This window comes from Centroberyx gerrardi, chromosome 11 (assembly GCF_048128805.1).
Source record: "Centroberyx gerrardi isolate f3 chromosome 11, fCenGer3.hap1.cur.20231027, whole genome shotgun sequence".
Lineage (NCBI taxonomy): Eukaryota > Metazoa > Chordata > Actinopteri > Beryciformes > Berycidae > Centroberyx > Centroberyx gerrardi.
Genome location: NC_136007.1, coordinates 7,090,345 through 7,106,761, shown reverse-complemented (window position 1 = coordinate 7,106,761; position 16,417 = coordinate 7,090,345). Strand labels below are relative to the sequence as shown.

At 41.6% G+C, this 16,417-nt stretch overlaps 1 protein-coding gene across 11 annotated transcripts in view; it reads left to right on the top strand.

The window, feature by feature from the left end:
- Window positions 1–6,827: 6,827 nt before the first annotated feature.
- tcf7 (transcription factor 7) overlaps window positions 6,828–16,417 on the top strand; it is an 82,709-nt gene continuing 73,119 nt past the window's right edge. For 10 of the 11 annotated variants that reach the window (XM_071924991.2, XM_078286486.1, XM_071924993.2 and 7 more), the window contains exons 1-3: window positions 6,828–7,076; window positions 7,503–7,572; window positions 9,705–9,811. In XM_071924991.2, the coding sequence (XP_071781092.2) occupies window positions 6,894–7,076; window positions 7,503–7,572; window positions 9,705–9,811 (360 nt within the window). In that variant the 5' untranslated portion in view covers window positions 6,828–6,893. Of the gene's footprint in view, window positions 7,077–7,502; window positions 7,573–8,926; window positions 9,065–9,704; window positions 9,812–16,417 lie in introns of those variants that run through there. The other variant, XM_078286492.1, reaches the window with a different exon arrangement.

The following is a 16,417-nucleotide window of genomic DNA, read 5'->3' as shown; positions in this document are numbered from 1 at the left end:
ATCAGTTACTGGCAACAATTTCAAGCGCGTGGCAACCTTCCAGCTTTGCAAAAAAAAAAAAGGGCTGCAAACTTGCCTCCAAAACGCTGCACCTTAAACTGCAAATCACCTCATCCTGGAGCCCAATGACACACTGAAACAAACCTGGTGGTGTGTGGTGATACGGTGTGACGCAGAAGCTCATTTGCTGCTATTTCCAGTCACTATCAGACCTGTTTTTCATGAGCCGGGGCAGGATTTCTTAACGCACGTCTTTAAAAAGCGCACAGAACTGAAGCGGGCCTGAGCGAAGATGGAGCCGTTCCAACCACAGCTTGCTGGTTCTTTCCTCTGAACACACAACAAGAGGAGCAGGCTGCGTGCAAGCATTTCGAAGAGTTTGGTTCCAAAAGGGAGATATTCACAATTTGAAATAAACGGGCCATCTCCTCTTACACAGTGATGGATAGCAGAAAATGAAAAAAGTACGGTGCTTTTTAAAGGCAACTGAAAGTCGTTGGTTGACAAAATGCAAAAAGAAAGAACCGTTTTATAGCTTGGATCTTATATTTTAGAAAATACTGAATGATTTCCAAAATGCATATATTGTGGTTTTGGAAGTCTTCATTTTTGAGGGTCTTTTCTCTTAAACTTTTCCTTTTGTGCATTAAATTCTGAGAAACCCAACATGTGCATTTCTGCTTCATTAGATGCAGTGAGTGATGGAATAGAGGGGGATGACGTGACAAATCCCTTCTTCCTCCCTCCTTAGCTTTTATTTTTTTCTTATTTCTCTAGCACTTCTTTCTTACATGATCAATCTAGGATATTGTTATGTTACAGTAATGATGTAGTTGCTGAGCTTCATTCTACTGTTGCACTTATTGTAAGTCGCTCCGGATGAGATAAAATGCACATAGATCGTACGCTGGACTCAAACACAAAGTCACAAATAAACTGTCTGCACTTCGGTCCGCTGAGCCACCAGTGAAGACCAGCGATGCAGTTTCTCAGCTCTCCTCCTCCTCTGTTTATGTTTGTTGACTTCAGCCTCAAAGCCCTATGCAGATCTGTGATATCAACTCATAAATGTTTGATAAGGAGCTAATGAAGAGGTAAAGGGACTGCACTCTGCTGAACCAAGAGAGACAGACACTTTCAACTCTGCAAACACTCAGCAAACTCAAACTTGCACAAGCCTCATTATCTGGCTCAAGATAACAAGTTTTTTTTTTATTCATCATACCTTTATTTATTCAGGGAAAGTTTTGCTGAGCATGCATCCCCCTTTTTCAGCAATGCCTTCCATCACACTCACACAGCTACTCATATTCACACCTGGGAGTTCCCCAGTAAAACCAGTCTACCCCCTGCTGGTTAAGTGCCTTGCTCAACGGCACCGTACTGGTAGTTGTTGAGGGAGGGGAGCACGTTTCACACACTTTCCCTTTCAGATTCAGTGTCTCTTCTCTTCTCTCTGGTCTCAAGCCTGCTTCTCTAACCTTTAATCTTGATGTGAAACTGCCTAAAATCGCTGCTAGCCATGTATCTCCCCCTGTATGCCACATCTTTAATAAATGTTTGAAGAGTGCGGTGTGTCTGGAAAGATTCAAAGGTCATTCCACTACCTAAAGACAGCAAATCTACTTCAACAGGAGCTATCCACCATAAATATACTACTTCTTAATCTTTAGGTAATAGTAAGACATTTTGAATACATTTGTTTGCAAAATTGCTCTACTTTTAAGTTTTATACCTGGTCCCTTCAGTGTATCTTAATGGGATTTTAGAGAGTGGGGTGTTTTCTGCCTCGAAATGCTGGTGCACAGGGTGAAAAACTGGAGTCACTTATGGACGGCATGCGATTCCAGTTCCTGTGGTTTTCGAAGACAAAATAAACTCATTTCCATCAACACACATAAAAGAACAGAGGGTGCATTCAGTATTTCATTTTGTTTCATTCACTGACTTCCATAGTAAAATTAGAGAAGAGACACTCATGATACAGTGATCTTAATAAATATAAATAAAAGTAAATACAGCCCAATTAAGGTAGCAAATGAAAAATAATGATATTTTGACGAACATCCAGCTTCAATCACAACTTTCAAATCCTCCCATTTGCTTAAATTTGACAACATTTTGCAGTAGAGAATATTTGATGCTACAGTAGATTAATTCCCTGTTTCATAGGAGAGACCTAGATAGAAAATCAGACTGCTGAAAAGATTTGTTGAGGATCCGTATTGCTGGCTGGATGTTGCCTCGGAGAACATGGTTTTGATTGTAGGAAAACTACCAATAAAAAGCACACAAGTGGTTCCAGTTAAGAGCTGTTCACTTGGATGTGGCTTAACCCCAATGAAAGGACATGATTTAATTACTCTGCTGCTTTAATGCGCCTGATGTTTATTTAGAAAACGCAGTATATAATCTTTTTTTGAACCAACCGTGATTCATCCTTTGTGCCATTAAAAAAAAAAAAAAAACATGTTAAAGAAAGCAAGTTTCCCCCGCCAATGATTGAGCAATGGAAACGGACTCACTTGAAATAATCTTCTCACATAAAACGAGACCTTCACACACTGACAGCGAGGAGAAGAAGTTCATGTACTTTGCACTGAGCGGCCTCATTCATCTGCACTGATGAATTTTCCTCCATTAACAATGTTAGAGGCATCCTGGTGGTTTAAGGTTGGGTTTAGCCTGGAGCGCAAGACGTTAATGGTTTAAATCTGGCTCATGACCTTTGTCACATTTTATCCTCCCTCTCTCCCATCTTCCCTGTCATTCAACACTGTGTGTTGTCAAATACAACAGAAACCACCTAAAAAAAAACACGCACATGATTTTATATGCTTTCCATTTGCAATAAACATTGATTTATAGGTGAGTGCCACTTGACTTCAACCCTTGAATCCTTGAATTTTCCTTTTATATTGGTGTTTCAAATATTCGGTTATTCGATTATTAAGTATTTTAAATGGTAGCTATAATAACTATTTGTTAATAGGGACATGCACAAACACCATATTTTTAACACTTTTAAGCATTCCTGTATAGTGTCTTGTATCTTCTACTATGCTCTGCTAGATTTCCATCAGCTTTAGATGAAATAAAAACATAAACATCTGTGCATCAAACACATCTTCCCCTAACTGGTACAATACAGTCTTTCTCTTGTTTAGAGTTATGAATAGTTTCTCTGTCTGTCCACACACTTATTGTATGTTAAGAGTTTGCCTTCAGGAGTCTCAGCAATAATGCATCCTCCTCCTTGCTGTGCGGGCTTGTTATCTGTTTTTAAAATCTGCTGTTGTTTCCTTATTTGGCATTTCCTGCCACCAGATGACGTCTGACGTCACGACGCTCATTAGCATACGAGATAAGAGACGATGAGGACAGATACACAGAGTGTGTGAGTCGTGAAAACACTGGACAGATAAGGCAGACTGATGTGGACTCAAACAGGACTGAGATCTGACCAGAAGAATCAAACCCCTTTACAGCGAAAGAGTGTGTGTGTGTGAGAGAGAGAGAGAGAGAGAGAGAGAGAGAGAGAGAGAGAGAGAAGAGGTAGAGTCTGTTTGTGGGTGAGACTAAGTATTGTAAGAGAGATAGAGAGTTTATTAGAGTGTTGTGTGTGTGTGTGTGTGTGTGTGTGTGTGTGTGTGTGAGAGAGAGAGAGAGAGAGAGACAAGAGGTAGAATCTGTTTGTGTGTGAGTGGAAGTATTTTAAGAGAGAAAGAGAGTACGTACGTTTGCCAGAGTGTTTTGTGTGTGTGTGTGTGTGTGTGTGTGTGAGAGAGAGAGAGAGGGAGAGAGGGAGAACAGAGTGAGAGAGAGAGAGACAGGCTCACTACAGCCTACAGCCCGAGGTGAACCCCAGCCCATGTGATGGATGTGTGTAACCATCAGCACAGATATACATGGGAAACTGCGTTGAGCTGCGAGTGGAGAGCTCAGGAGGCAGGAGAGGCGCTGTCTCCCTGGAAAAACAGCTGTCTATATTTAATCAAGGCGAATAAACAAGGAGTTTAAACAACTCATTTATAATTTAGATTTGCATACATTAAAACCGCTCATTTTAATCTTTTTATTAATATGCATCGATGATATTGTATAAATATGCGGCTTTATGCAAATACTAGGCCCATTTTCTGTTTGTATTTAATTCTATTTCCCAGCTGTGGATCGTCATTTTCATTCAAGGCAACCGACTCAGATTAAGTCAAATATTAAGTCACAGCATGGGAGTGTATAAATATTTCTCAATTAAAAACTCTGAAGGCCAGATATGCTACTGTATCAGCATTAAAAATGCATTGGTGTGGGGAGGAAAATAGAGGAAGGCAAGTTACTAGTTTGATAAGACATCAGAACTTCAAGTCTACATCTTTGAACTGTGTTTTTTTTTTCCCCTTCTTTCCCTCCTCCAATCAAGTAGTTGCAGAAGCTAGCACTTTTTGCTGTGTTTGGGAGATTGCTACAAAATCTGGGGGATGTAAGGACCAGCCAAAAACATGCTGTGCCTCTTTTATTGATGAGCTTGCCGTGCCTTCTGATGTTTTTCACAGAATGTCCTACATTTTGCAGCTTCTGCCTGGGCTGCCGCTTCTGTGTCGATGCAAATGAGGAATTTCATTCCAAAATGAGAAAACTACCAATTGATCAATGTTACACCAACTGCTACAAAATGATTGCTGGCATGGAAGTAAAACTCACTACAGATTACAACTGAGATTATTAAACTGAAGACCTTTTCTCCAAAAATAGTAACATTTTAGATGATAGATCAGTTGCATGTTTGAAATAATGAGCAATGTAAATCAGGTTACTTTTTTTCCCCAAAATGGATATATGGTGTTTTGTAATTAAACCATATAAGTATTCCTCCATGCAGGGGCTACAGCCATCAGTAGAAGTGTTTTATTTAGTTGAGAAAAGTTCAACTTTTTAGAGGAGAAGCTATGATGTTGGCTGCATGTTTCATGAGCTGACCAATTACTAGGAAGAGGAGGCGGGGTTTCAGGCAGCATAGGCAGCTGATAGGCTCCTCTGCCTCCATCGCCAAAGTCAGCACAAGAATTCTTCTCTTTGTCGCTGTTAAACAAAACTCACAAAAAAAAAAAAAACAGCGTACATGCAACATGCATGCATGTATCTAGTGTTTGTTTATGCAATGGGGTCAACACATCTCAACTTTTTTCTGCATCTATTTTACGACATAAACAAAACGCTGCACGTTGTCATCAGCTGACTAGAGCATTTGATGTTGTTATGGAAGTAAAAGTGCATTGTACAACCCCAGTTCTTCATATTATCAGCACAAATTGTGGTTGAGGGAGCACTTTTTATACACAAAAGGGGAACAGTGTGAACATGCCCGAAAAAGTTGAACTTTTCTCCACTTTAGAAAGAGCTCCCGTCTGCCTAAAAAGCAACCAGGCTCTGCACTTTCTCCAAAGTGGCTGCTTTCCATCTTGCAACCGCTCCCCATTGGTTTTACAGTAAAAAAAGTGTCAAGGTGGGTATAGCAAGGTGTCATACCTTAGCGTAAATTAACCCAAAATTGATCTTGTTTTTTTTAAATCATTTTATTGGAGAACAAAGAGTAAGCAAAAATTCCCATACATCTATTTATAAGCCATGTCTTAAAAAATGTCAAATAAGAGGAACTTTTAGGATTCAGTATAAATGTTCCCTCTAAGCTGTGTGCATCTGTGCAAAAAAAGATTTTTAACACATCTGTGTGTCTTCTTTGATGACAAAGGAGACACTTTTCAGCACAAGATATATTAATGACAACATGTTGGGTCAATATGTGCTGTTATTAAAATATGTTATGTGGAAAAGCAATATGTGTACATTGTCCCAAAGAAGACACATAAATGTCTTAAAGTTTAATACCTGAAGTCCTTATTTTTACTTTATTTTGTCTCCATCTTTGTTGCTCAACACTCATTGCTGTGGTGTTTCTGCACTGCACTTCCCAGAGATCACCTGTCAATCAAACAGAGTGGGCGGAGCTTGGATTTTCTGTTGCTGAAGTTTGAGTTTCTGTAGGTGGCGCTCTTTTCTCTGTCTGTTCAGCCATGGTGGCTATCACTGCTCATGCTAAGTAACTACCCTGTTCTTCTTCTATTTATTAAAAAAAAAAAAAAGCCACTGTTGCTACTGCTGGAAACATAAAACGCATCACTTCCTGTGTGCCAGAAGACGTTGCCCTATTGTGTTTCCTGAAACAGAGACACATAATCATGATTAATAATAGCGATAACAATAATTAGCAAAATAATCCAGATTGTCATTTTTGCCATTAACCATGCAGCCCTACCTCCACTTTGACTAAACAAATCTCCACTTTGTGACCCAGAAATTCAGTCAAAACAAGCTTGACATGTGACTTTTGGGAAGCTTTGGTGGCAAAACCATATCAGATGCAGGCAGGGGAGGGGGGGGGGGGCTTTGCCGTGAATCGACGCCCCTGAAAAGTGTGAACACGCCCCTGGAAGTCATGAATAATGCCAGTTCAGCTCGGGGAGGTGATGTCTCTTTAAGAGTCTCAGCCCTGTGCTGAAACAATCGTACAACCCCCCAACAAGTCATCGGACCTGTCAATCATCCGGTCGGCGCCCTTTGATGTCCTCGCCTTGTCTTTGGGCTCAAATGAGCTGTTTGCTGCTGTAGGGAAACATTAGTCCTCTATCAACCTGCTGGGGGACAACACATCTCAACTTTTTTTTTTTTTTTGTTCTGTACTTTCGGAGGCGCGCCCCCCCCCCCTCCCAAAAACGAACTGAGGAGATTTAACAGAAAGTTCCCTTGAGAAACCGCTCTTCTTTTTTTCTTTATTTATACTGTTGTTGCTGTTGTTATTTTTTATTTTTTTTGAACATTACTGGGAGAGTAAAATGCCTCAGCTCAGCAGCGGCGGCGGGGACGATCTGGGAGCGAATGATGAGATGATAGCGTTCAAAGACGAAGGAGAGCAAGAGGAGAAAATACAAGAAAACGCTTTCACGGAGAGAGACCTGGCCGACCTCAAGTCTTCTCTGGTGAACGAGTCGGAAATAAATCAAAGTCCGAACGCAGCGGTAGGTAGCACGGTGTGTGTATGAATGTGTGTGTGTGTGTGTGAGAGAGAGAGAGAGAGTGTGAGAGAGTGTGTGTGTGTATGAGAGAGAAAGCTTGTTTTATCCTACACACTGTTGATAAGGGTTGAATGAAATGAAAATGCGTCTTTTTACGAAAACGAGCTACAGGAATCCCATAGTGAATTCCCAGACGAGTACCTTAGGTTTTACCATAGGAATACTATAGGGATATCATAGGAGACGTGACAAAAAATGCCATAAAGTACGATAAGGTTACTGTAAACTCACTATCGGGCACCATAGGCACGCTTTACGCCACTTTAGGGTTGTCATAGTGATTTTTCGTGCAGGTTTATTGCTGTTTTAGCCTCGGTTTGTGTTTATTTTGCGGATATTAACTCCATGTTTGTTGTCGGTCCCCTGCAGGCGGTCAGACGGGGACAGCAGGGCGACCAGAGGGGCTTCCCGGATAAACACCGGGAGCATCTTGACGGTGGTAAGAAAACACACCAGAAAATCTCTCTCACACACACACACACACACACACACACACTCTATCTCATCCGGTTAAATGCTCTCACAGAAAGAGCTGAAGTGATAAACCTTCACTGAGTCTTTGGTCATGCGTTTCAATCACGACACGTGTTGCTTTTATGGCATTAAAGCGGACTTCCAGGAGTTGTTTCAGGTGCACACTGCAAAAAAAAAAATTCCATTTTGAACAAGTTATTTAGGGTCGTATGGAGTCTTAAATTCTCAGTTTTTTTCTTTAAAAACTGTCATTGGGGTGAGATAATTTCACTTTTTCCAGTGCAAATCAACTTGTTTCAGGCATTTTCTTGAATCAAGTGGAGTGACCTGTCTTGTTAAGTTATTTGGGGGTAGTGTGGAGTCTTGAATTTCTATAAAAACTTGCATTGGAGTGACAATTTCACCTGTGTTACAATGGAAATCAACGCAGCAAACAAATCAGCATTTACTTGGATGAAGTTTTGATTCAAGTGGAGTGATCTTTTTGCCCCTTGTATGAAGAAAATGATTAAAACACATGAAACTGCATTGGAAACAAGTGGCATGATTCTCGCCCCCTTGGTAGAAAACAACCTTTTCAGACTGAATACAGGACAAAGTGACATTTTTTTGCAGTGTAGCCCCTAAAGCTGCTAGAGTTTCCCAAGGTGAGGTCAATCAGGGTGCTTGAAGGGGGTTTCAGGGGTTCCCAGACAGATGAGGAATAGTTTAATTTCGCTTTTATTTCTCTTCCCAGAAGAAGCGATAGTTAGAGAATGTATTAGGCCGACTGTTTTAATCACAAGTTTCACTGTCCCCACTGTTAACTCCCCCACCTACAGTAAAAACACTTGTATAACTCTGTACAAAGTCATATCTAAAAAGAAAAAAAATCTTCTCCGATGGCGTTCCTCAGATCAAAACTTATCAAATATGGGTTTGCGGTTTAAAGCGAGTCTATTTGCGGGTCTTTTACATGAAAAAGTGCAAAAAGTGAAACTTATAGATAAAAAATAATAAACCGCTCTCAATCACAGTGATGTTATTTTGTCTTCTGTCACTATGGTTGCATTGAAACTGGCGCTTTTGGACTTATGGAAAGAATAGCAGTGACTTGGGACTAGACTTGAGCAGAAAAGTTCAGTGTGTGTGTGTGTGTGTGTTTCTGTGTCTGTAACCTAGTTACAGTTGACCCAGTGAGAGGCCTGTGATGCTTAATATGGGTGGTGGTGAGTGACAAATTAGCACATAGGCTACAGGAGATCACGCCTCTCGGGCCAGGTGACTGTTGTCACGCTTTTGTCTAAAGTGTGAAAGTCTGTGCTCATATCAGGACTCAAACGTCTAGCAACTAGAACACTTGTAAATAGTTGACCTACTTCGTTTGTACTTTTTATTCGGGATCTCAAAGGTTTTATTTTATTGTATTTTTTTTTGTTCTGAACCACACAGCTAAAAGTTTTAGCGCCAGCGTGGGAGTAAGTATCTGATTTTTCTGTGTATTTTGTGAATCCTCCGGAGGGTTCGCACAGCGTTTCATCCTTTAGCTGTTGTTCTTCTCTGCTCTCGCACGAGCAACTTGTGTTTCAAGCAACTTTCAGCTAAATCTAATTTAAAAACTAATTTGTTGATCATACTGGGCAGGTAGGCTCTGCTGGATGTCTTCTTCTCAGAAACTGTCTCGAGAGTTTCGTTGCAAAATGAGGGAAACAGTGACACCTATAAATATCGTGATATGAGACTAGATATCGTCCGGGATTTTTTAGTTATTGTAATATTGTGAAATAACTCAAATGTTACTTCTTCCTGGTCGTAAAGGCTGCGTTATATCCACATTACTTATTACTGATTACACATTTCTGATTACTCATGATCACTACTAATTTTCAAAACTTTCTTGTGTAAATAACTAATGAAAACACAAATACTCATCCACCAAATATCGCCACATTATCGATATCGAGGTATTCGGTCTAAAATATTGTCATATTTGATTTTGTCAATATCGCCTACAAAATGAGCTCTGATGTGAAAATAAAGCTCCCAGTTGAATATTATTGAAGTTATTATAGTACCAATTCTTGTCTCTAATCTGTTTTTTTTTTTGTCTGACCCCAGTGTCGAAGCAGCAAGATGGAGGCATGTACAAGACGCCGACGTACCCGGGCTATCCCTTCCTGATGCTGCCCGACCCCTACCTCCCCAACAGCTCCGTGTCGCCCTCTGTAAGTCCACATCCAAACTTTTAACCGTTGCTGCGCCGCTGCACTCCTCACGTCTCCAAAACGCTGCGGCTCTCCTGCTGGTTTCTTGTAGGAGTTGTGACTTTGGATTCCATATCTGTCCCGTGTTTGAATCCTCCCTTTGCTTCCGGTGCAAACTATTATTTGAATTCTCTCGGTTTTAAACATGCCATGCTTGTTTGAGCTTCACGGGGTGTGTGTGTGTGTGGGGGGGGACGCAGCTTTGATGTGATGTTCTTTTAATAACACCCAATAGTGGTGGCGATGCTCGTGCTGCAGGAATACAGAGAAAACACTGAAAACACACAGTCAGACATGGAAATGCTGCGAGCCGAAGCCTGCTGGCCCCCCTGGCTAGTAGCTAATGTGTCGTTAATAGCCAGAATTTGAATGGGAGGTAACAGGCAGGGTATGGAGGCGACAGCCAAGTAAAGCGGTTGTGATATTTCAGGTCTTTTTGGACACACAAGTATGCACATTTCTCCTGGGTATTCCCTGTTTTTTCTGCCCTTTCCTCATTATTTTCATGTTTTTTTGCGTGTTGTCTTCTGGTTAGCGCCTAAGCTTTTCCACTTTCCTTGCAGTTCTACCTTTACCTTCACCCTAAAAACCATTAGATACTCTCTGCTGTGCTTTGACCTTATCTACACTACTTAGACATTTTACCTCTTGCAAAAACAGCCTTTGTATCACTGTGTACCGATTGGAGATAAACGTCTTCTATTTTTAAATTGCTGCTTCTTAGTTGATTGAATTGAAAGTGGATTGATCTCAGACTTTTGACGCTCACATGGCTGCAAACAGCTCTGCCTCACTTTTCCTCCTTTTTTTTGATAAGATTCATTGTAGGACATTTATGATTTTATTTGATACAGTAATATATGATGGAGACTTGAGTGGAAAGACGAGACAAAGAGGAGGTGAGGCCAGAGATCCATGGTGATTACATGGTGTACGCCTCCTTTCCGCCCAGAAAACACTTCCTTCTTCTGTTCGAACCGCACAGCAGAACAAGAATCATCTTTATTTCAGAACGGCACATGAACACGTGCCTGTAATTTGACACCGCGAAGTTCGGCGTTGTCACGACGACAAGGAAAGACACGGGCAATGTAAGATCACAGTCGCAGCGCTGCAAATCAAGTCACAAACTTTACATGTGTTTTCTGATTTTGGCTTTGAACTGTCCCATTTTTTTCTTCTCTCCCCCTCATAAAATGAAACGGTATTTAAAACAGAGCTAAATAAAATCAAAGTGCCGCAGACTCACGAGGGAAAGCGGGAAAAAGAGCTTGTTTTTGTTTACGCCTTTTTACTGAAGTTGGAATATGATTGATGTCGTCATCGCCGGGCGTTTTGCATAAAGTTTTCCATCTGTTCGCACCAGGCATGAATGACAAGAGGTTTGTTGCTGTCTAAATAGCTGCTGAAACAAACATCAGAAAGGCTTGTGGAGGGATTTCAAGAAGCAGTATCACTCAGCCAGCCAGACAACCCTGAAAAATTAATCAGAAAATCCCTTCAAGACATCCATAAGAACCAATATCCAAGTATAGGTTGACTAATTACTCCGAACGTCAGCAGTTGTGCCTAATTCATTTTCCACAGGCTGCGTAATCCTGTTTCTTCAATTAACCCCCTGCTCTCGTAGACAAGACGTTGCTAAACAGCAGAGGTGTTTGTTTGTAAGATCACATATAGGCTAATCTAACATGCGGCACGACCAATTAGGAATTTGCTGTATCACAAAATCTATTTTGTGATTCAGGACAGAAAAGTGATTTTTTTTTTTTTACTAACGACACCTTTTGTGTGTTTTTCTTTTTTTACACCGTTTCCTCAAAAATACTGCCGTCCCATTTGAGTTGAAAAAAGCAGGCTTTGAGGTGCTGTCTTTCTTTTTTTTCTTTTTTTTTACTTGGAAAGAAAATCTGACACAATAGCAACTCCACTTTTAGGGGCCTCCCTTTTTACTCTGAAAGGTGTGTGTGTGTGTGTGTGTGTGAGAGACGGGGCACGTACACACAACACAGCATATGTAACTGCCATGTTTCTGGGTGTGGATCAATAGTAATCTCCCATGCCTAAATCTGCTATTCACAAACCTACAGTGTGTTAGAATATCGTTGAGCGAACTGCTGTCACGATGCAGCGAACTCGTATTTCCTTAAACATTACCTTGGCAGCCTCTTTATACTTGTCATTGCACAACGCAGCACATCCGGCGTTGTGTTAGACAAACACAGTGAACAAGTGTAATGGTATGTCTCGCTCATCAGTGTGTCTCCACTTCTTTTCGCCTTCCTCTTAACACCCGAATCCCCTGTTTCCACTTCTGTCTCTTCGCTATGTCTTCTCTTCTCTTCTCTTCTCTTCTCTTCTCTTCTCTTTTCCTGGAGTGCCGACCGCAAAGCTTCTCAGAGATTGTTTTGTGTATATGGAGGTTGGGGGGGGGGGGGGGGGGCTGCGCGAGATAAAGAGCACTTTCTTTCCCTGTGTGTCTCAGAGACTCCACACAATGCTCACTTGTTGCCGCTTCCCTTGTAATTAGCCCTCTGGTAGCGAGGCGGTAGCGGCGTGTCAGGCCCCATCTACCTGCCACTTGAAAGGGCTGAGGATGGTGGATGGGTGGGTGGGTTGGGGGGGGGGGGGGGGGGGGGGGAGGTGTGTGTGTGTGTGTGATTATGGATGGAGGGGACAGATGGGAAACTACAGGTCTGGGAGACTGACAGAAAGAAGAAGAAAAAAAGAGCTGTGTAGCGTTTGCTTTATGTTGTGGTGTTTATACGGGACGGGGCGACGCATGTTACGCCTCTGTCTGTCTGTGCGTGTGTGTGTGTGTTCTTACTGCTGGTTGCTTGCAATGTTGCCAATTCACCGAAGTATTTGGGAGATTGGCCTGTTGGTCAACTTACCTGTTAAGTGATGAGAACATAGACACCAAAATCATCCATGTGTCCCCGGTAGATCATTAGCTCCGGCGCTCCATGCTAACGCTTTAGCATAAACTATGTGGAGTGATAGTAGGCGACTAGCATGATCCAAAGTAACAAAACTGACCTTTTAGTAATAAAAATGTGTTACTGTTTTGTATTAATATGGACTGTAGATTCATTAATTTTATAAATGAAATATCATTAACTCAATATAGCTGATGTAGCCAGGTTTATTTTTGGAACTATTTCTGGCGAGCAACCATGTATTCATCCGCTGCGCAGTGATTTTTAGCTGCACACAGTCTTCCGTCGCCCAGCACATTCACTTCCTATGGAAACAGGAAAAGAAGTTCCTGCTAGTTCAAAACAGAACCTTATTTTTGTATTTTTTTTTTTGCATATTTTGTGTAAATTTGACTAATCTCCTACACAAAACTGCCAGAATTAGCTGCATATCATGTGAGATTACTCACCATTTAAATTTAGAGCCGCTGTAAATTCTCATTTTCTCACTTTTGAGATAATGCTAGTCGCCTACTATCACTCAACATACTGTATGCTAAAGTGTTAGCATGGAGCACTGAAGCAAACAGTCTACCAGGGACACATGGATGATTTTGTTGTTTATGTTCCCATCACTTAACAGGTAAACTGACCAACAGGCCAATCTCCCAAAAACTTGGTGTATTCCTTTAATCTACTGTTGCACTCACTGTAAGAGCATCAGCTAAATGACTAAAATGCAAATATCAAATATAATGTTTCTCTCTGTTTGCCTTTCCCTCCTCTCCCTCAGGCGGACTGTGTGGGTTTATCTCTCTCGTTGAAGCCTAATCTATTATTTCCATAGTTTTCACTAAAGGAGGCACATTTTGTTGTTTTTTTTTTTACTTTGTTCCTGCCATTGTTTTATTTTAATCATCGCTGTGTTCGGAGGGAGAATATATTTTGTGTTGATTTGTGCGCTGGCCTCCCGGAAACGAGCCTCGAATGATTATCTTTGTCATGTCAAACTTTTGTCTGAACGTTGTGAACGTCCTTGTAAAAATGATATTGATTCCTCTGTCGGGGGTCGGATCGCGTTTCACAGAATAGGAGCAAAGAGGGAGAGGAAGAGAAAAAAAAAAAAGAACCAAAGCAGTTTTTTTTTTTTTTTTTTTTTGTTCAGAAAAGATTTACATGTTCTTCGCCAAGTTCAAAGACGTCGCTAACCAGATTGTCTAATTAGGGGATTCTTCTCCCCTCCAGACGATTAAATCGCACCCCTTATTATTATGGTATTAATGTTAGCAACTCTTCAAAAGAATCTCACGTAAAAAAAACCCACTTCTAATCTCTGTTGAGAAGTCATTTTTTTTTACAAAGGGACTGAACAGTGGAGAGGCTGGTGCAAAGCGTGTTCCCTCCTAATCCAAGGCAGCGATAATTCTCCTATTACAGCGCTTGGAAGTGAATTGCACTCTTGTTATATTAATATAGATATCAGCTGTCCTTTTAGAGAAATTGGCCAAAGAAGGAGATTTGTGGGATTCACAGATCGGACTGAACTCCCATAGCTTGTTGTCTTTGGATAAAGCTTTATCCGGAGAGTGTGTAAGCCAGTGCTTGTGTGTATATTTTGTGTGTGTGTGAGTAGCTGTGTGTGTGTGTGTGGTTGTTCCTCAAGTTTGTTATGCCGGGTAACGCGTATGTATCTAAGGTTTTGGCATGTTTTGCGTGTTTGTCTTCGCATGCGTGTTTCTTGCCCTGGGCTTGTGTGTGTATCTTGGCTTCATGGTGTGTTTTGTGTGTTAATGTTTGTTGTATGGAGTGTATGTGTGTGTAGCCAGGGTTTGTGGTGCGGAGTGTGTGTGTGTGTGTGTGTGTGTGTGTGTATAATGCTGTGGATTACCAGCAGACAGTGTTTTTGAAGGGATCAGCACCAGAGGCCGTCTTTGTCGTCTCGAGGAGTCAAACCCCAGCGGAAGGAAGATTGTCGCTGAAAACCAGAGTATTTTCCCCTCCTCATCCTCCCATCTTTCCCCTGCTCTCTCTCTCTCTTTGCTCTGTGCTTTTCCCATCTGTCCATCTCTTTTTTCACTCCTTTTTAGTTTGTTGTCCATCTTGTTTTCATCGTCTTGCCTCGTTCCTGCGTCTATCTGTTCCAAACCAACTCTCTCTTTCTAGCTAATTTTCTTTACTCTTTGAGATTATTTTATGACATAGGGGGGATGAAAAGTGACAAAAGTGATCCCAGGATGCCTTGCTTTTGGGCTGCAGGGTGACTTAGCGAGCGGGGAAATCGCCGTTCAGCCGGAAGACCTGTTTGAAGCCTCTGTGTCAGCAAGCATCCGCCCTGCTGACCTCTGACCTCCCTGTAGGCAGAGAAAAGACGAATTTCCCTACGTAGATTGGTAGCAAAGTAACACATTCTTATTAAATTACTATTAATTTTGCTTTGGAATTGCCTGTAAAGGGTTTTTCATATGAAGGGAGGACAGGGAATGAGAATAGACGACAAGAATGAATAGAGAAAGGGAGAGGGGAGCTGGGAAAAGAGAGAAAGGAGGGATGAAGAAGAGTCCGAGAGATATGGATTTTGGTTGTCAAGTATTATAGTTGTTAATCTATTATTTTCATCTTCATCTTTTTGTACAACCTTTATCAAAGGCTTTTGTAGGAGCGCAGTGTTCATCATCATTGTTTAATTTGTTTGGTTTGGAGAGTGATAAGTTTGCATTTAGAGCAGCTTTTACTTTTGTCTCTGAAAGTTTGAAAAAAAAAAAAACCCCAAATCAACTTCTGCGCGTGACAAGCGGTAATGAAGCTCCCGATGGAGTAAACGAACAATCGATTAATTGTTTGGACAGTTTCCGTTCTGCGCTGCGAGACGGCCGGTCTGCCCGGAGAGCGGCCGGCGAGGGAGGCTGAAGGAGTCGAGCCTAATATCCGATATTCAGCTGCGTGAAAATATCCTCCGTGTCAGAGAGGCTGTGAAACTCTCTGTGATGTGGAAGCTGTGGTCGAACGAAGACGTCAACAAACTCTGAAGACAGCACACTCTCGTCGCTAAACGCTTTCCCGCTTGGTGACTAGGCGGCTATGACTGGACTGTACATCCAGTCTGACTGAAACGCATCTACTGTATTGATCAGTTTGTTTGGAATAAGACGAAATAAGTCGATTTTTTAAGGTGCTATTTAAGCTTAGTCATTGGAATGTACAAGGCAGCGGCTAACAGCTCGGTTTGAGAAGAACAATCTAATCATTTGGGGGAATTTCCTGCTCATTCTGCTGTTTCATTTCACAGACTGAAAATTGAAAATTGACAGGAAGGGAGTGGGGAGACGCTCGCATGTTTGGGAAAGGTTGGCGGGGGGAGGGAGGGAGGGAGGGAGGGAGTGGGGGGGGGGGAGTTTTAAAAGGGACGGCATTAACGGTAGAAAGGCCACGCTGCAGTCTGTTTTGAATTTTGCAATTTAAATATCTCAGCTCGCAAAATGTCCCTCTGTGGCTTTTCATAGACCTACTTTCTGTACAAACCGGCGTTGTTAGATTTTCTAAATCATGCGAGGGAATAGCAGTCATAACTATATTTCCCCCACTTTAGTTGACGGCTTGTTTGTCTTCTCTTAAACCCCCAAAACCCACTCGCCTTTTCCAGTATTTAAAA